We start from the raw sequence: 21,202 nt of genomic DNA on the forward strand, positions 1-21,202 counted from the left end.
GGGCTGCGCTCACCTTGCAAATCCCCCCCACGGAATTCTGACCTCACACCAACTCTTGTCCCATCTTTGCTTTGTGGTTGAATCCCAAGGTGTTGTCACTGCGGGCGTCCATACGGGGGAAGGAAGGACAAGAGCGCGCCGGCATCGGGTCTGCGTGTTTCCATTAGATTGTCATGTTGGGCTAATTAGAGAGCGGCAACATGATTCACCTTGTTAATTAGGAGCGCTTGCACACCACGTGCCCACCCGGGGGGGCCACATAGAGAGAGCGAGGCTCAGAGGCTGCTTAGTCGCCCACCCGCCCTCTATGAAGATATCCCCCCCTTTCTCATCTACCTCCCCCTTCTTTTTTTTTGATTTCAAAATGAATAAATCATTGGCGGCGTCCTCTCTCTACGAGTGCGAATGTGTGAGTTTTCATCTTCGCTGGATGCAAATTAGACGTGATCAATAGAAGGAGAGAGAGAGTGAGGGCGCAGGGTGGGGGGTGTTGAGCATTGAATTAGAGAAAAAAGGTGAAGAAAAGGATGACTGCTTGACGACGAAGTGGAGAGACGACGCGGAAGGACATTTAAAAAGGGAAATTCTCCTTACATCAGCGATAATTTTAATGATCTCAGAATAGGCTGAGCACATCCCTCTCCGCGCCTTAGCAGGTCATGCAAATGTTAGTAAAAACAATCCTTGCCGTGGTGCACACGTGCCAATAATTGGGCCAGATGTTGAGTCAGATTCAAACCCTTATGGTCTAATTCAGCGAATGGCTCTAAGGATGATCCTGTGGTGTGTTTCGCCATGCTGCCTCTCACAGGCCGGTCTGGGTACTGCGTCAGGCTTCTTTTTTGGGGAGGATAGTTGCGGTTGATGGTAGAGATGTTGTTAAAGATTGCAACACACATGTTGATAAATATAATTGGGTCGATTTTTGAGCCTGGTTGTCCCTCTCCCTAAGTCAAGGAAAGCCCAATTATTGTATGCCACTGAAAGATGATCCTGTGCGATTATGGGGGATCCCCTGTCTCACCATGCCCCCCATTCACAGAGTATAGCGCACATAAAAGGGGTCGGTCACGTTTTTAAATTCAGTTAAGAAGCCTTACAACATATCGCTAGACGCAACAGAGGTTACCAGAAGTGGAACTGGGTCCGGCTCCAAAAATCTCCAAGTTAAAGTAAGGGGGCGCACCCTAAAGTGCATATTAAGAACCATTGCCAGGGTCCTAACAAGGACACTCGCATAATGACCTAAGCTGTGGGCAGAGAATAATTGCATCCATAATAATAATCCATCCATTTTCTTTACCGCTTGTCCTCACAAGGGTCGCGGGGGTTGCTGGAGCCTATCCCAGCTGGCTTCGGGCAGTAGGCGGGGTACACCCTGAACTGGTTGCCAGTCAATTGCAGGGCACACAGAGACGAACAATCATACTCACAATCACACCTATGGACAATTTGGAGTGTCCAATCAACCTGCAATGCATGTTTTTGGAAAAACATGGAAAAAATGTTTTTCCATAATAATAATGATAGTAATAATATAACAGTGATAAGAACAATCATAATAATAACATAACTACAGTATATTCTAAAACTACTCATTCACTTAAGTGGCTATGATGTTAATTGACCTGACAGCACGTCATATTATAGCTTGTAAATGAGCCCTGCTCAATCTTTTATTTCTTTTTCTACCTGAGAACTTTAGAGTTGATTCCGTGCCAGCAATGTCCTCCCGGGCGCTACATATTCTTATTGGAGGTGTTCCTTTAACACCTGGACTTCTTTTTGTATGTGAAACAAGAAGAGAAGGACGGAAGTGCAAAAAAGTAGACAAAGTGCAAAAGGTGACTTAAAAACACATGCATTCCACCAAGGAGAAGGAAGCTACCTGCTGTGTCCCGCTGGAGAAAAATGGGGAGCTCTGTACGGTCCGGTTAGCCTTTAATGGCGGCGTCTTCAGACAGCACTTCCTTTTAGCTTCTTTCGCAGCCCCGCAGCCGCTTGTGACGTCAAGCAGAGCATGTTGTGCTCCACCAAGGACATCTGTCTGTAAGCGTCTGGGCGGCCGCGAGCCTCCCCTCAGGCCGCGGGGAGGGGGGGGGGGGGAGGGGTGAAGAAGGGATAGATGGAAGGAGGGTGGTGGTGGAAAGGCTTTGTTAAAAACAGCCAAAGATGATGAAGGGCAGGTCGGCCATCTTGGCGAGCCAAGCAGACCTCTTCATGTATTTTAGGCATGTTTGATTACTTTTGATTGATTTGTTTGTTTGCATTTGTCGATACGTTCAAACAGTTCAAAATCTAAAGGAATTTTGAGTTAAAGGAAACACATTATGCACCCCCCCCCCTAAATTTATAAGTGTCATAATTTATTCTTTTCACAATCTGCAGGAGTCATACAATTTGTTTCACGATTTAAAATACTTGACTAGATATAACTTTCTCCCACAATTTAAACAGCACATACTGCATTTATTTCACAATTCAAGTGAGATATATTATGCATTTTCCCCACAATTTAAAGAAGACGCTCTATACATTGCCTACAATTTCAAGCATACGTACAAAACAAAAATCAAAAAAGATATTTGGAAAGCCCTCATTTAGGGCTCTAATTTGATATGGATCGCTGCAAACGGACTTTTAATGTCTGAAGAACCATCCGATGCAGAATTCAATGTATCTCTCCATCGTAATCAAACTCACAAACTAGTCTCAATACCACATGTTGGGAAAAAAAAATAATCGTCACAGTCCATCACAGCATCAGGCAAATGCAGTGGCGTTTACTCTTTCTCAGTTAGATTGATTGTGAAAATGTTTTTACACATGCCGACCTTTTGTTGATAATTTGACTTTACAAGTCGCCGTCTGCGCTTTGAAAGGGCACGACTGGAATTGCTGCTGTTTAAGATCCTTTTGAAAACACGGATTATACGTATATATTTTTCAATGTTGTGTGCCGCCTTTAACGGAACTTGGCAAATGTATGCAAGCAAACCTTTACTGTTACTTTTGATGGTGTCAGTATGGTGCTAGAAACATCGAGAATGTGGAAATGTATTTGGATTTGCTTGCGTTAATGATTGGGGATTTTATGGATTTTTATTTACTGTTCAGTGAGTATAAGCGGTTAAGAAAATTGATTGAATGAATGAATGCATGAATTTAAAAGAGTCATTTGGGTAAATTTGCAAATTTGTGTGAACCCGATTTTGAATGTATTTTTATTTATATATTTTTTAATATTTATTGAAGATTTTTTTTCCTTTTTACGAGAATTTATTGAAGAATTTTGATGAATATTATAGCACATAATAATAGTGCAATTTCTCAATTCAAGGACGCACAGATAATTTTGTTGTCAAACTTTTTTCTTTTTCTTTTTTTATGGTGCAGCAAAAAAGCAGAAATAATTGTTTTTCCATGTGTTAAAAACAGTACAAATTTTTTTTTTAGGGAAATGTGGTTGATTTGGATAGATCAACATAACTCAACTAGGAACAAATATCATACGAGAAATTAGTGAGGTTGAAAAGTCAACAACACAAAACTATTTTTGGCCATTTTACCATCATATTAGGGAATTTGACAAACAAAAGATTTTGAAATCCCTCATAAAGGGCTGTCATTTAATGTATGACTACATTTTTTGAGCTGAGGCGGTGTTTAAGCGCTCTTTGGATTGCTTCCCAGTATTACGCTCATTTCCGACACCAGGTTCAAATTTGTTGTACATGTCTATTATGACAGGATGCACAAAAAAGTCCCAAGAACCCATGCCTGAAAACAAACGGAAAGTTAGACATTTTGGATTCAAGTGGCCGTTTTTGGCAAATTCTTTCTTACTGGTGTACTTTGACTTAAGATGACGGTCATTTGCCACCAAGTCTGCACGCAGGATAAGATACAGATTAAATGTTCTTGACATAGCCACTACAATACAATTCTATTAGAATTCTAAGTTTGACAAAACTGTTTCCACAACCGTGGCTACAATCCACCATCTGAGGACGGTGGACCGACCGGGCACGACGGCACCAGATTGAAATCAGAAATATGTCTCCCTAGCGTCGCCGGTGACTGGAAAGTTAGATGAGTTGGAGGGCTTGCAGATGGCAAAAAGAAGGTCTCCATTTATCGTACGGTCATAAATCTGAAAACGCAGGCAGTTGCTGTGGGCGTTGGGAGCACATGCCTGGTGCCAACTGCCAGGCTGGGGTGCCGGCATCCTGGTGCCATCAGTAAGATAGCCCTCTCTCTCTCTCTTTCACTTGCGCTCTCTCTCTCTCTCCCTCTCTCTCTCTCTCCCTCTGTGTAGTCTGCTTGCACGCCCATTTTGAAATAGCATTCTTTTAGGTCAGGCCTACAGAGTTTTGCGTGCTGTTTGGGGCAGAAGCTAATATGGTTGGCATTGATAATTGTCAGTGCTTGACTGAAGCTGCAGTGGTTTTGTTTGTATTTTTGGTGTGGGGAAAAGTTTTATATAAGTATATATATATATACAGATCTTATTTTGTTCAAACTGGTTTGAAAACTATGAAACACATTTTTATCCATCCATTCATCCAATCGTTCATTCATTGTTTGCCATCCACCCATGTACCCTTTTTATCTATCCATCTGTCTATTCATGTAGCCATCCACCCATCAATTTATCATTTCACCCAATCATCCATTCATTAAAAGCCATTTAGAGGAAAGTCTGAGCGCTCTTTAAAGTGACCTCACAGTCCATTGCCATTGGTTAAGTCCACGCTACAGTCTTCGTCAGTTTTTGACCTTTTGAGAGTGGATTTTTGGCAAAATGTTTTGCCGTGTGGCTGTAGGCTGTTTCACTCATCCAGTCAAGGAGTGCAGATGGATCTTCTTTTTTTTTTTGTCTCGATAATCATAACCTGTTTCTTCTATTGTTCACAAACTGTCCATGATGAGAATCTCAAATGAACATAAAATACATATATTGTGAGGTTTTTGTGGAAAATAACCCTTACAGGTAATGCATAAAAAAAAAATTATGTTTTGCATAGCATTGCGTAGTGACGTTATGTCAAGCTCGGTGAAAATATGGCGTCAGCGGATGACACCGTCCAGACTTTCCTATGTACTGCTTTTCATTCATATCAATTTTCTACCACATATCCTTTTCGGTGTCCAAGCTCATGCAAGCGCTGGGACAACATGCCCTAATTCAAACACATTTGACTGCAAAGCAGCTGTGCCATTCACATGCTGCCCAAATTCTGTCGTAATATATTTATTTTCACAACTACACTTGTTTTGTAAAAGCATCTTTTTGGTGATTTTCTGCCAGTCTTCACTGCTGCCATGATTCCGCCCTGACGTTGTGTTGTCAGTGCGTTTGAATTTCTCAACAGTTCCGCCGTGCTAAATGTGAAGTGGCAACACCCTAAAGGCCAGGCCTCGCCAGCGGGCTTCTCGGGGAGAAATATCACAGGCAACTGCATGCACATTTTAGATCCTACTTTGTACACCAAAGCAACCTTTTTCCACGGACACCAGCATCTTAAAAGTAAATTCCCCCTCTCCACGCCCACCACCTCCTCCCGATCTGATCAGACGACATGTACAAATAGCGGTGCCCGGCCAAACTCATGCTGGGAGATAACATAAAAGAACATGGGAGACATGAAAGCGCACATTGATTGTCCCTGTTCGCCTCAGCCCCAGCGGGCAGGCACACAGGCAGGCTGGTGGGTACGCATCCCCCAGTGCTGTGGCCAAGTTGGATGCAAGAGGCACGTGTGCATGTTTATATGTGTGTGTGTGTGTGTGTGTGTGTGTGTGTGCTACACCCCCTGTGCCACCGCCCCAGGCCCTTACACATCCAACCAATAGAAAGGGCGGCTTCTAACCACGCTGGGCTCCCCCTCAGGCCTGCGGCTAGACGTGACATTACTTTGGGAAGTGCCCCCTCAACCCCCCCCCCCAAACCTCCCCTAAATACACCCGCCGCAACGGCGACCATGTGACCGAACCCGCCTCCTTGCACACGCGCACAAACGTGTCTTCAGTCTCCAATGGCAGCTCTGTTAATGGCTGACAACAAGCCACCATTTTCTTGCCATCGAGTATGTTTCGGGGAGTTTTAGCCCCCAAAGCAAGTTTTATTTTAGCTACAAGAAATTTAGTGGTAATGTCTGTCATGAGTATGAGTAGAAGAAAAAAAGAGAAGAAGTCTGGCGTTGTGGTTTGAAATGATTGATTTTGTGCTCATTTCGAAAAGATTTTGTGCAATTGGTTAATCAAGATTTACTTATAAATCATATGAATTTTGGTAGGCGTGTCTTTTATGAGTATTACAAAAATGTCTGAAGAGCCATGCCCGAAAATGACACAGAAAGTCTGACATTTTAGTTTGAAACAAGTCAGTTGGGGCATTTTTGGCTTTGATGGTATTTCTGCCATTTAAAAAAAATTCTGCCCTGAAGCCTTCAAGCCAGTTTTATGTAGCCAGATGATTTTTGGTGGACACATCTATCACGTGTAGACACGCGCACACACAAACAAAAAACTCTCAGACAAAGGAAGTTTGCAATTTTGTTTTGAAACTATTCATTATGAGTATTTTTGGCTATTTTCAGATGGCGTCGATTGACCAGTTCAGGGTGTACCCCACCTCTCGCCCAAAGTCAGTTGGGATAGTCTCCAGCACCCCTTGAGTATAATCAGTACAGAAATTGGAGGATGTATGGATTTCTCCCATCAGCAAGCCATGGACGAAAAGGCACAGGAACAGGAAATAGGCAATTTTGTTTCGAAGTTAATTATTTTGGCCAAGCCAATTGTTACCAAAAATAGAACAAAAAATACAGCAACAGAAATAAAATATCAATGTCAGTCATGATTTAAAGTAGAGTAGTAGGTTTGCATAGTTTACATTCAAACATACTTCTACCAGAAAGCTGTGAAAGTTTTTTTCCTTGAATGCCACAGTTAACATTAACATTACATTAACGTGTGTGCTTTTCTTTTTGTTTTGTTTTTAGATGCAGCAACAGGAACTGGCCCAGATGAGGCAGCGGGATGCCAACCTCACGGCCCTAGCGGCTATCGGACCCCGCAAAAAACGCAAGGTGGACTCACCAGGGGCCACACCATCAGGGACTGAGGTAAGAACCCTAAATTAAAATTTCCCTTAGAAACATAACAACGTGCCCAACAAAGAAATGAATTGTAATCGTAATGAATTGTAACATGGAATTAACACATTATAGTATATCATAGCCATCCCCACACGTTATGCTTATTTTGCCCGAAGGGGCTGTGAGTTGTACAGGGATGACATTAAAGCAATTTGGTTGGATGCTGTGAACATGCGAGCGATGCTGTCGCAGAGCTGGAATTCTAAAGAACGAAACCAATTTAGAAGCACATGAAATGACTCCTGGTAATGCTTGAGGTTGTGAAATTCTGGAAATTCTCAAAATTGGAAACTTTATATAGGAATTTAAAGTGAAGGATGACTCAATTGGGAACTTATATTTGAAGCATTTCTTTCCACAACTACTGTCGGCCTCACACAAAAAGCCCAAAAATACTTGGATAGGAGAAAATAGGTGAATTTTTAGAGAGTACCGTACATATTCACAATTTACTCTCCAGAAATTCATCGACCCATGTTTTTTCCCCCTGTGTAATCTGTCCCCGTGTCTTTGGCTCTCCTTTCCCATATTCAAGGGCATTACAGTTGCTTGCCTTCCTTAATACCTGTAGCTTCATTCTTTTTTTCACTTCACCTGAGCAGCAAGTGGGTGAGATTTCGGTTTGGCGATTCACAAATAGGCGAGGGTTTATTATAGTCCCTTATGTGATGTTTTTGGTAATAAACAAAAGCACGGACTTGAGTGTCATCTTCCGGGTCATACATAAAGTCATGCTTGGCTGCTGCCGCTGCTCCACAAAGTCGCGTTTTCCCTTGGGGCGGTCCGCTGGAACATTTGAAATTCCACATATTCTGCCCATATGTCTGATTCATCTCAAACAAGGCCGAGTTTTGAATTTGAAATCGGTCATTTAAATAAACCCGCTCGTATCGAGCCGCCGTGTTGTCTCTGCATGCCGGGCTTTAGTAAATGTGGCCGGTAAAAAGGCATAAATAATAAAATAAAAGCATTACTTCTGCTCCTTGAGCGCAATGCCGAGCTCTTTCACAATGTTTTAGCCTGATGGGTATTAGCCTGCGACCTTCTGCTGCAGCCCAAAAAAAAGGGAAAAAGAAAAAAGAAAGCCGCTTTCCTAAATGCAGTTATACAGCATAAACATGAATATACATTGTTCTTTTTTGTTGTTAAATGTCCTGTTCATGTTTAATTAGAGAAGCATAAGCACAGTCCTCTGGAGTGTTTGCAGAGAAGGAAGAGGAGGGGGGGAATCTTAACTTATTTTCACTTGGATTTCACCTCCTCACATTTCTTCATTTAACATGGGCTGCAAGAGCCGCCGGCGTTCTCTTTCCTTTCTCCAGAGCAAAGTGAATGTGACTTTTCTAAGGGGGTCACAGGATGCCTGCAGGCCTGTGGGTGTTACTGGACTGTTGCCTGCTCTCAGCTTCACTGAGGGGCTTGTCATAGATTTCATCTCCACAGAAATGAGCCGGGGGGGGCTCCCGTGGCCAGGAGCGCAGGCAGGCGGGCGGGCAGCCCGACGTTGCGGAGGGCCCACGCTGATTATTTCCCTCTGACATCGCATCCTGAGCTTTTCCGCATGAATCCCAGACAAAGGCGGCCCTTCAGTACCGTGCCAGCGCTTAAATTATGAGCCGGATAATGGCGGTGTGGAGATCCTGCTCTCGCAATACTACCCCATCCCTCCCTGTTTGCTCATTTTCTCACCTCTGCGACAGAATTCAAGTCGCCCGTATGGGTTCATTGACTTGTTTTAATTTGAGGGCCCAGTGTCGAGAAGGAATAATTTTTACTGTACTTGAGTAGATTTTAGAGGAACGTGAACTCTTTTTAACACATTCAGAGAAGCAAGATATTCCCCATCCATGGTGTTATTTAAGGAGATTGTTGTTTTCAACTCCAAGAATGATTCATGGTGAACGTGCCGTGTAGGATAAACACCGCCAGCTTCTGGTGCTCAAAAATTCTTTATCTGATCTGAAAAAAACACAGTGAGTACAGACGCTCCCCACCTTACGAACGAGTTACGTTCCGGACGATCGTTCGTAAGGTGAATTTGTTCGTAAGTTGCTTCAGTGCTATATTTTGTATTATAATTTATGTTTAAAGCCTATATAAGTATATTGAAGGTTTATATAAGTATGTTTAAGGCTTGTACAAGTAACCTGTATTGGTGAGGAGGATTTTATATCATGAGAGATTCTTCGTCGTCGCTGGAATCGGCTTCAAAAGTTATTTCCTGCTTCATGGGGACCGGCGTTTTCTTCCTCCTCCTCCTCGCCACGTTGCTCAGCCTCCAATGAGCTCTCACAGCGCCAATCGTCGGTATTAGCGGCGGAAAGAAGCACTACGCGCAATACAAAATCGAACTTACAGCATTTCTTTCCAAACATTTTTCGACATACTGTATGCGCAGAAATGTTCGTATGTACCGTTGTTCGCAACTCGAATGTTCGTAAGTAGGGGAGCGTCTGTACAAATAGTCTAAAAAAACCTGTTCAAATGAGACCAAGTTAAATCATTGACAACTTTTTCCACCATTAATGTGACCTGTGATCTGTACGACTCAAAGAAAAAATGATCTTTTGGTGAGGGGAAGTAAAAAGTGTGCACACCCTCTTATAGCTCAGGATGTGGCTGGTTTCAGAATTGACCAACCACAAACTGAATTTAAACGGCAGTCAGCACACACCTGCAACAATTCGAATTGCCTCTGATGAACCAAATGAAGTTCGGCTGTTCTAGTAGGCTTTCCATGACGTTTTAGTAGTCACATTTCATAGCACTAGCCATGGTCTGCACACGCGATCTCACTAAGGCGAAGACGAGCTGGTACTTGCGGGTTGGTTGCTGAGTGCTACTGACGAATGGTGATGTCAGCTATACTTCCTGCCTCCCATGGGGAACCCGTGTTTAGTTACGGTTCACTATGTTCCTGTTAACGATTTACATTACAGCTCAAATAACTGATGTATCAGTAGCATCGATATTTTGATTTGAGATTCGATTTTAGAGCATACAGATCTGGTATCAGTGGTATTGATATTTCAACATTGATCTGCACATCAATAGTCATTTCACAAAGCTAGCAAAGCTATGGCTCACGTTTTGATAGCATGTCCAGGAAATTTAATTAAGTTAATTAAGCAAGTTAATAAAAGAGCTAAACTACTTTGTGTAAAGGTTTTATTTGTGCAAAGTTATTAAAACGGGTAGTACATTTTTTGCTTTACTTTTGTACATTTAAGTCAGTACTTTTGAACTTTTACTCAAGTAAAGGAGTTGAATCAGTACTAGTACCAGTCTTTTTTTTACAGTCGTATCTTTACTAAAGTAATGTGAGTACTTTTGCAACCTCTGCTGACCGCCGATGGCTGTGAAACCCAGTCAAGACTGTGAGTCTGCAAACCGGGACGGAACAAAGGGGGGCCTTACAGGACTCCGCAGGGAGGATTAGCTGCCAGGACCCAGCGGTGGATCTCAGTTGGGGGTCGCTCAGTAGTCGCCCCCCCCAACCATCCTGCAGCCTCAACCCTAATCAGCACTCGGTAGCTTTTGAAGTCGGGCATAAAAAGTCGAGGGTGAAGCACCTTGAGCAAGAAGGAGGGATGCAGTGGAGTGACAAAGGGGCAGCAGAGGGTCGACGGAAAGTTATCCGAACCTTTTGTACGCACTTCGCCAGGGCGTTGCTCAAAGTCGATCTTCAAAGGTCCAAATCTGGGGCGGCATGGTTGTGCATGTGGTTGATGTATCTGCCTTGCAGTCAGAGATTCTGGGTTAGAATCTTGACTTGTGCATGTTCTCTCAGTGCTTGTGTAGTTCTTTCTTTTATGAGGGGGTCCTGGACCCAAAATGGTTGCGACCCCCTTGAATAGTCTAGACGCAATGTACGTGTCTTATGATTAATTCGATTGCTCCTCTCGCAAGTTATTCACGATAACAGCAACCTTGCACAACGGAATGAAACGAAACATCTAGAAATATGTTACTTCAACTCAAACAACGCAGCTATGTAGTTGTTGCTGCGAGCGCCGACGCATCCTTGACACACTTATCATCCAGCCCCCGTTTATAACACGGAGGTTCCTGTTTGTCGACGCTAAAATGGCGTTTCCGGGGCGCCCTATCGAATGTCTTGCATCTTACCTTCTTCCTTTGAGGCCGAAGATCAGAAAGAGCGAGGCAATAGAGTGAGAAGGGCGGCGGGGGGGGGGAAGCACAAGGAAAACTGATGCCCTTTCCTCCAGCTAAATTAACAGGAATCACGTGGAAAACAATCTGAGTCTCCAATGAAGAAAAGGGGGAGTGGAGCGGAGGGGGGAACCATTAAAATGAGCCCCGAGCTATGGACTGCACCCAATATCACTAAAGCTGCACTCACTACAGATGTGGAGGCTGGCTTACAGGCAAAACCACGCTCTGTTCTATAGCTACAATTAAAATCAACCTCGCTGCCAAAAGTGGGAGGGGCGGGTGGTATGGGGGGGTGTGGGGGGGGTTAAAAAGGCAGACATGGAACATCAAAGACAGATTGAAATGTGTAGTCAGTAATAAGAGTGGTCTCCCAGCCCCCCGAGGTCCTCCACGGTCCCCCTTGTTAATGAGAAATTTTGACCTCTGGTTTGTAAGTTAAACTTGTAATCTCGGTTAATGAAGTAAATCAATCCCAACTCCGGAGTGTCTCTCTTTCTTTCCACCACTCTTACCGCCACTGTCCCTCCATCTTTAGCCCTTCGTCTTGGGGTCTTCCACCAGACAAACAGGAAGCGAACAAAGCGCCAGGGTTTCCGGAGCTGGAGGGAGGGAGGGCGCGAGCGAAGCGCTCGGACCAGCCGGGGTGGGATGTTTTGTTAAGGGGACCGGTCGAGTGAAAGCGAGAGGGGTTAAACGCGGTTGTTAAGTGCGTTCCCCTCCCACCGCCTCGACGTCTTTTTCCCCCCGTTGGGGGTTTGGCGCTTTGGTGGATGATGTCATGCCTACTGGATGGTTCTACTCCTCCTACTCGCTTCTAATATAGAAGAATGGCTTTAACCCTTTTTCGGTGTGGCGTATTGACACAAATATTGGCCCGTCTGCCTCATAGCTGTGAGGTTCGGGGTTCAAATCGTTGCCCCTGTCTAAATTGTCCCAAGTTGTGAATGTGAGTATGAATGGTTGTTTGTCTATATGTGCCCTGAGTTTGGCTTGCGTCTAGTCCAGGTTCTACCCGGCCTCTTGGCAAAAGACAGTTACAATTGCAGGGCACGTATAGAACAGACAAATAAGCATCTACACATGGACAATTTACAGTCTTTAATGAACCTAAAACGTGTTTTTGGAATGTGGGAGGAAGTCAAACATTCAAACTCAGAACTCCTCTCTCAGGATCTCTCAACTGCTGCTTGGTGAAAAACACTTTTAGAAATGTATTTTGCTGCCAACTATTAGTCCTGTTATTACTCCTGTAATAAAACAGATTTGAACAACACACTCTTAACACAGTACTGTATCATCAGACTGTAATGAAGCCGTGTCGTTCCTGTATGAATCCCCCCCCATTCCCCGCTTCCTTTTAAACATGATTAAAAGCGGCTACACTGAGAGGCTGGCTATCAGTTTCATAAAGTCAAGAAGATTATGATATTAGTTTGACTCGGCTTCTCAAGGCTATTGCTTGTTTGCAGCGAGGAGCCACAAAAGGCTTCCGTGATGCTCGCAGGGTCCGCCTGGCTGGATGCCAGTAGCTAACTTAACTCCTTGCACTTTGCCAACTCTCCAGTGCAACTTGGAGCACAGGTTAGAACACTTATAATGCAGCATTGAACGGTATATACACGATTCTTTTTGCAACCTATCCTTCCCTATGAAATGAAAACATTATGAACCTCCATGATCAATAATTAATTCTCTAACTATGGTGCGTTTTAAATCAGAAAAGCAGCTACCGGTAGTCCAGCACTGACCTCACCCATGGCCGTTTGTCAGCACTAAATTAAACCCCTATTTGCCATGGTAACAAAAATCGCACTCAACATTGGCCTCATTTTTTTATTTTTATTTTAATTTTTTTTAAATTCTGGAGAGCTCAGTATTGTTCATTCGGTAATTTTACCGATTTGATCTTTTTTTTTAATTTATTTATTTATTATTATTATTATTTTTTAAATTGTATGTGGGTGAGAATGTGTATGTGCGTGCGTGTGAGTGAGTGTGTGTGTGTATTCATTAGTTCACCTAAAACCTATTAAAAAATCCCATACCGTTCACCTAAACCGAACACTTCCAGCCATAGTCGTGAGGCCGTCAGGAGACCCGAGGAAGGACCAAAGAAAAGAAAGGAAAGTGAAATCCAACATTGGCCTCATGGTAGATCTTCTCATTTGTATGAGACAGGTGCAAAACCTGCTAAGTGCACATTCAATTCTAAAAAGAGTAAACTTGACTCTATTTAGAGTGAGACCAAATAGACTCAGTTTAAGAGTAATATTTACACTTGGAAGAGAGTAAAATAAAGAATTGAAAAAAAAATTAAAATAAAAGTCGGTAAGAGTTGAGGAACGAACTCATGAGCTTCATCTTGGGAGACAGCCGATCTACTCCCTGAGCCACGAAGCTCCTGCTGTGTGTTAGCATATCGTTAATTTACTGTGTGACCATAGCAGTATATCCGTACCGTAAAACAAAGCAAAAAAAAAAAAAAGCCAAGTAAGAGCTTGTAACTTAAAAAACTCGTAAGTCAAGGTACCACTATGCAGTATTTGGATCATGACAACTGCTTGTAACACAACAAGACAGGAAAAGTGAATGTCAAACTTTACACTCTTGGCATTGTACAATAAATTTAGACACCATACCACCTCAAATAGGGCTGTGATACTACCTTTGAAGTCAGGAAATGGTCCAGTTAACTTCATCCCTGCATTTTATGTTGGTACTGTCCACACAGAATAGCCACAAACTGAGAATTCCCGGCTTTGTGTTTGTGTTTCATTGTTGAGAGGTCTCAAGAGTAGGATGGTTATTTCTGGAACATTCTTCTTCTTGAATGTACATTCATGCGTCTACATAAATGTACATATTGGCGCTTACAGTGTAACAGTCCTATTTAGATAAGACGTTTCTATACATTCATACTGATGCCATTCGCTCATTTCATGGCCCTGCAATAGTGGTTCAATATACAATTTTGACAACAAAGTTGAGCCTGGGGCGCTTCAAAAAGATACCAATCTTAAAGAAATTAATTACCTCCCTTGTTAATCTTGATATAATTAAATTTCTCAGAGAATGAATCCGTCCGCCGAGCCGCTACGGAGGCGTGCTGACGGAGGCAGGGCTCTCGAGCTGCAGCCTGCCGGCCAGGGGAGCCGGGGAACCGCAGACCCACTCGTCGCGGCCTACGCCTTCCGCGGGAGGAAACTGTTCCTGGGGGGACGGGACAAATACCAAAATCTCCCAATTTCTGACTGTGAAAATGTGGTGGAACGGCACCAAAGTGCAGGCGCTGCTAATGAAGTCGTTAACACGACGCTTATGAAAGTAGCGAGTCTCTGGAGACATCACTTCAACTCCTGTTATTACTTTTATTGGGAAAAACTGCTAGCTTGTTAGCATTTTGTGAAGAATCCCTATCAACAGTATCTAAGTGATTTGGTTATTTAGATTCTTGCCATTTGTGAGCACAACGAATGCTAGCATGTTAGCATTTTACCTGCCTCATATCGTTTCTTGCCAACAGTTCACCGAAATGAACAGCCAAGGTGAGCTAGGCTCAAAATCCAAAAGGAAAAAAAAGGGGAATTGAGTACTAATTGACTACTACTACTACTACTACTAATAATAATAATAATATTAATAATAACATTAATAATATTTTAAAAATACTTTTACTACTACTACTACTATTACTATGGCTAAAAATCTATAATTATAAATGAATTTAATATCAAACCATTATATGTGCAGAGGGAAGCTCTGATTGGCTGGGAGAGGTCACGTGGTCTTACACGGTTGTTGTCTTACACAGACCATTCATTGCTAGACATTGGTGGTTGCCTCCTTTCATTTTAAATGCTCATTGCGTTGTCCTCTCACTCACACATACTGTCGTGATTTTTCCTCTTTCTCGGAACACGGGGGGGAAAAAAAACACCATCTAAAATTAGCTTGCAAAAATGATGGCCGAGAACAAACAAGGCGGTCCATTAGAGAGGCCTGGGTTATTGGCTGCCTCGCCTCTTCTGGTGGCGGCCCCATTAAAAGTGGTAATGTGCGCCCGCAGCCGTGCCTGGGGAGCCACGAGGGGGCCACGCCAGGCATATTTCACATGCATCACACACACGCTCTTGCTGGAATTAAATAGAGCAATGTTCCCCTAAAAAAAGACTGAAGTACATCTCTTTCTGATGTGCGTCCCGGGCAAAAAAAGAAGAAAAAAAATCATTGATCTCAGAATGTCCCTTGGCAATTATAAAATATTAAATCCAAGTCGCACTTTTCGTCTCAGCTTAATTTTTTTTCTCTTGCTTTCTCCCCTCCACTCCTTTTCTGCCGAGCTTTTCCCTGCTTTTGACCAATTTAGAAAAAAAAAGAAGTTACAAATGATCATCTTGGTGAGAAAAAAAACTCACTTTTCAACACTTCTTTTGTTATGATTCACGTATTGTTTTTGCACATTTAAATGAGAGGGCCTTCAACCACATTTTCCCTGGCCTCATTCGCCCCTTTTATACTTGTAGTAATATTTTAAATATTAAATTGCAATAACGATAATACTTTTTACAAGGCAGTTCAAGAATGCCCTGAACCATGTTATGCATCAAGTCTGTGATCTGTTTTTGCCTCATTGACACCCAATAATAATAATAATAATAATAATAATAATAATAATAATAATAATAATTATTATTATTATTATTATAGTAAATTTATAGAAATGCTATATAATATATTAAAACTACTACTACAACACCTACTGCTAATAATAATAATAATAATGACAATAATAATCCTAAATGTACTGCTAAGATTAATACATTACTTTTACTACTAATACCATGACTACCACAAATAATGGTAATAATATTCCATAAAAAAATACATAACCTTTACAATTTCTCCCCCTAGCTTAGCTTTTTTAGTATTTTTTTTTTTAGTGACCCCTTCATAATTCTCCTAGATCTCCTCCCTCCCCCACGCCCCCACCCCCAAAAATCATAAACGTGATATGCATGTCAATAAATATCATCGGCCAGCTGCTTGACACCGCCTTGGCTCATTAAGCCCCTGTGCTTGTTTGCTGTTTGCCTAATTAAGACGACAAATCTGTCGTCGAGTGCGTAACGTAAACTGCGTCTCCCGCTCTTCTATAGAGAGGAGGCGAGGAGAAAGGGATGGCATCCGCTCACTAACGCTTTACCATTTAGCACAGCGACTCTGATGTGGGAATTAGACATCCTGTGCTAATTAGGGAGGCCAATTAACTGTGAAAGTCAGGCGTTTTTTTTTTTTTTGTGACAAATAATCTCAGCAGAATTCAGACATCATCGAGAATGTTATCGGTCTTCAACGGAGAGAGACAGTTGGATTGTTTTTGGAGACTTGCCACACCAGCATTAGCTTGTTAGCAACATTCTAAAAGGAGAGTCTTGCTTTGAATTGGGCCCTCTAGTTGACCCATAATGGCTTCTTCAAAACAAAACGACTTCCCGTTTGTGTGTAGACATACCGGTAAGTTCTTAAGACTTTTGTCATGCTTCCTGTTATGGTAAATAAAGTGCACCCTATTTTATATATTTTTTTATTACATATTATATAAATTATTTTTATTATACATTGTTATTGGGATATAAAATTACCTGTATCGGGACGTACATTTTTGTCCATACTGCACACCTCTGGGACCTTGAGACTTTTTTTGTGCATTCTGTTATGGGAATTATTTTTCTAATTTACAAGGATGATTGCAGCACCCTGTCAATGGCAAATTATTGGATAAAATATGATGCCATACACCGCCGACATTAGATGGCCTATGCACCAAAAAAACAAAACAAAAAAACGTGTAAATTTAGCACCTGCTTCTGATTGGGGCTCATTTGGGAAAAATACCTACCCGGTAGTAGGACTGTCTCAACTGGAATTTGCTGCTTCAAACCAAAATGGCTGACTTCTTTGTTTTCCTTTCAGGCATGGGTTCTTAAGACGTTTAAATGTGTCCTGTGATGATAAACCTGTCTGCCCCATTTTGTGACAATTAGTAAAACTGATCAGGGGCTGATACCTCCTTCTGTCTGGGGCTCTTTTGAGGGAACTCCTTTAAGGGATTCATAAGCCTTGAAATGTGCTCAAAATGGCTGCTTCAAACTAAAATGACCTACTTCTTGTTCAATTTGTGTATGGATCGATGATACTTTTTTGTGTGTCCGGTTACGATGGACGTGTCCATCAAGTGTCATGTCCGTTGGTGAAACTTGTATTTCGTTTAACTCCAGGGCAGCAACAGTGTAAGTTTTGTGGGTGGGACATGTTGTAGACCCCTAAAATATATATTTTACCCATCAAGTTGAGGTCATTCGTGAGAAGAATAAAAATAAACACAGCGTTTCCAAGAAGGATCATGTATGCGTCTCTCATTCCCATTCTGATCATTTTGATTCATGGTCACATGTATATTTTATTTGATTTCATCAATTATGGATTTGCTGGACTAATGAACCACTGATAGAACTTTGGTAGAGTAGTTGAGGATTGCTGGACGTGTCTTCTTGTCATTGGCTGGAAAAAGGCTCAAGTCAAAATGAGTCAAAATGGACCTGGTTCTACCCAGGAATCAGAGTGATCCATCGTGTTTGATAATATTTCGGTTATCTTCATTGAAGACTCTAAATGGCGTTTAAGTGTTAATGCAAGTGTAAATGGTTGTTTGTCTACATGTTCTCTGCGATTAGCTGCTGACCAGTCCGCCGGGATAGGTTTCACTGGAACCTAATGAGGAGAGTGCCGAAAAAAAATGGCTGAATGGATGAACTTCCAAGCCGACTCCCGTTAACTTTGCACCAAGACTGGCCATGTGATGGCGCTCTCTGCTCACTCGGCACCCCCGGAATAGGAAGCCGCCATTGCATTGCAAATGGCCGCGGGTGTGTTCCCGAGCTGTTTGGATACTAGGCGATGCTGGAGGTGTTTGCCGGGTCGCCGTTGGGCAACTCCCCTGCGGCGTTGCCCGCCTCAGGTGCAGGAAGTAATAGACTTCATGTACAACATGTAATTATTGTAGCAGACAAGGATGTGGATTTAAAGCGAGTCAATATGTAGATAAGCCTTTTCTACACAAGCACACACAGCTGCCTGGAAAAATGATGCACGGTTGCCAAAATGCTGCGCAGGTAGGATGGAAGCCTTCCGGGCCCGCTGTGGAGGGGAGGCGGGAGGGAACGGGTGTTCCAGGGAGATGGAAAACCGTAAGGCTTGTGCTAAAATCCTGTATCCACGGAATCCAAACGGACACCAAGCACTTCTGTTTTGTCTTAACAGTTCACTGGGAGGACATTCTCCATTCACATGTAAGTTATTAGCATCCACATGAATGGCGTTTAATGTGTGAGTGTGGGAAAATCGTAAATAGGTGGGGACAGGAGGGTCTGTTCATGTCTCTTAGGTACATTTTCTCGATCCTTTGGGTCTATTTGTCTAAAAGCAGCCTTCCACAAACTTCTGAAGCCACATACCACCATGATACCGACAGGGATAGAACACCCTGTTTCAAAATCCAAATATGTGTGAGATAAAATGTTTGTATTTATTTTAAATTAAAGGAAGTTTAATAACTTGTACAAACAATTTTAATAAATAAAAAATAATGAAAAAAACATTTTACTTTTTCTTCTCAATTAGGTACCTTTGCTGTTTTTCTTTTATTAAATATAAAGATTTTGTAATAAATATTTTTTCCCGTAATTTATATTAAGAAATAAGTTAAATGAATTGCATTCAAATAAATAAACACCAAATATATATATATATATATATATATATATATATATATATATATATTTATATGACATGGAAAAGTGGAGAAGAGTCAGTGAATATATAACGTGTGTGCGTTTATCTGCATGTTTTTGTACCGTGGTAAGAAGACGGGCTAGACGGACACAACTTGTAAACTCCAAACACAAAGGACTGAACTGAGATTCCCAGAAGCTTTTTGCTGTAATTTTCAATAAAGTGAAGGCACAAAGATGAGGCGTCAAAAACTCGTCGAGCAGACGCTTGTGTCAAAAAGTACAATTTAACAAAGTTGAAAAGTTACAAAGATCCCACCCCGGAATTCCTTTTGAACGATGCATGACACCAAGTGTACTAAATGTCAAATCAGCCGGGATCTTTTGTCTGAAGCCAGTTTATATCCAAAAACCAGCGCCGCCTCTTGCCCTGGCGGCGTCCCGGATAAAACGCTTGTGACACTTGGGGTCACAATCGTTGGAACGAACCCACGAATATTCCATCACAATGTCGTTCATCTTTCTGGGCCATCTATATTAAACATGACTCCACGACTCTACTGGTTCCCCCGGTAGAGCCTCAGAATTTAATCAGAGCTTTTCTTGTTCAGACAGTCAAGTCACATCAGGTGCACGGGGACCAGCTGTGGCGGCGTAGATCGCGAGTCCTGTGAAAGTTAGACGATATCAAAAATGGCCCCGTTTATATCGATTTAAGATCAAGGATCACCAACTTCTAATATCTGCCATCTTCATATCCATCCTCATGTTTATTCATGGCAACGGAATTGAAATAGTGAATGTGACAACATTTAAAAATGGATAATTTTTGTAAAAAAAAAACATTTTATACTTCATATAATTAAATAGTAATACATGTAGTTCTGAAAACAATAATTAATAATTAGCAAAACTATTAATTACATTATTTTTGTTTTATTAAACTAGTTGTAAAAAATTAATAATAAAATACTGTATTTTTTCATATTTTTATTTTGTGGGAGAAACACTGGGATACCTAATTACCTTAAACAATGATTTTTTTGGGTAACATTTAAAAAAAAATACTTTATTTAAGTAATAAATACATAAAATGACAATAAAGCCTCGGCAGTTGTCAGAGTTGCTCTTGGACAATCGCATCAGGTGCACGGGGACTAGCGACCAGTGAGAATTTCGTCACGGAACAATTTTTTCAGTCGGAAATAAAACGAAAACTAAAATAGAAACCATTCATTGAGACAATAACGATAACTAAAATTGACTGACAATTTATTCAACGACTAAAACTAAAATGAAAACAACACAGTGATGAAAATTCACACAATCCAATCAGAAGGAATTAAACGCCGGTCGGTGGACGTGGGGGAAAAGAACCACTCAGAAACTGTTCAATGTTCACTGCACATAATTTCATGTTCAAACATGTTTACATTCATTGCGCAGCTGTAAAATTAAACTCAAGCAATTATGCACTTTTTTTTAGGTGAAAACTACGGTAAGTCATATTTTCAGACGGCATATTATTGTCAGTTCAACATGTTTCAATGAAACAATTAAAAACATGGTTATATTAAAAATTTTTTGCGTATTATACTACAGTTACAAATAGATGTGTTGGAATTTCCTGTATAAAAGTTGAAATGTATGCTAAAGGAAAATATCAAATCGACTAGTCGACTAAATTGTCAATTTAGTCGACTAAAGTTGCTCTTTATTTCGTTGACCAAAATTGCTATTTAGTTTGGTCGACTAAAATTTGATTAAAACTAAAATAAAATCAGATGACTAAATTATGACTATGATTATGCCGTGTTTATGCTGATTTGAGATCCAGGACCACGAAGGTTTACCGCCCACCATATGCCTGTCGGTGCGGCCCCCTTTCTACTTCAGCACACCCTCCCTACCTCTAGAATCCACTCATGGCTAATGAGGCCGTTTTTAGACGCGCTTGGTCATTTCCGCGCGCTACCTTTTCCATCGCTAACTAGTCGTTGGAACATTTGTCGGGAAAGACATCAAAGGGGCGGACCGCCGGCCTCCAAAACACCATGCTGCCATTATTAACTG

General features: G+C 41.7%; 1 protein-coding gene across 3 annotated transcripts in view; it reads left to right on the top strand.

Annotated features, from left to right (window-relative positions):
* Positions 1-21,202, top strand: part of LOC144050081 (transcription initiation factor TFIID subunit 4) — a 78,879-nt gene that overhangs the window by 42,724 nt on the left and 14,953 nt on the right. For all 3 annotated transcript variants that reach the window (XM_077563013.1, XM_077563014.1, XM_077563015.1), the window contains one exon: positions 7,008-7,130. In XM_077563013.1, the coding sequence (XP_077419139.1) occupies positions 7,008-7,130 (123 nt within the window). The remainder of the gene's footprint in view (positions 1-7,007; positions 7,131-21,202) is intronic.

Source organism: Vanacampus margaritifer, chromosome 4, assembly GCF_051991255.1.
Source record: "Vanacampus margaritifer isolate UIUO_Vmar chromosome 4, RoL_Vmar_1.0, whole genome shotgun sequence".
NCBI classification, from domain to species: domain Eukaryota; kingdom Metazoa; phylum Chordata; class Actinopteri; order Syngnathiformes; family Syngnathidae; genus Vanacampus; species Vanacampus margaritifer.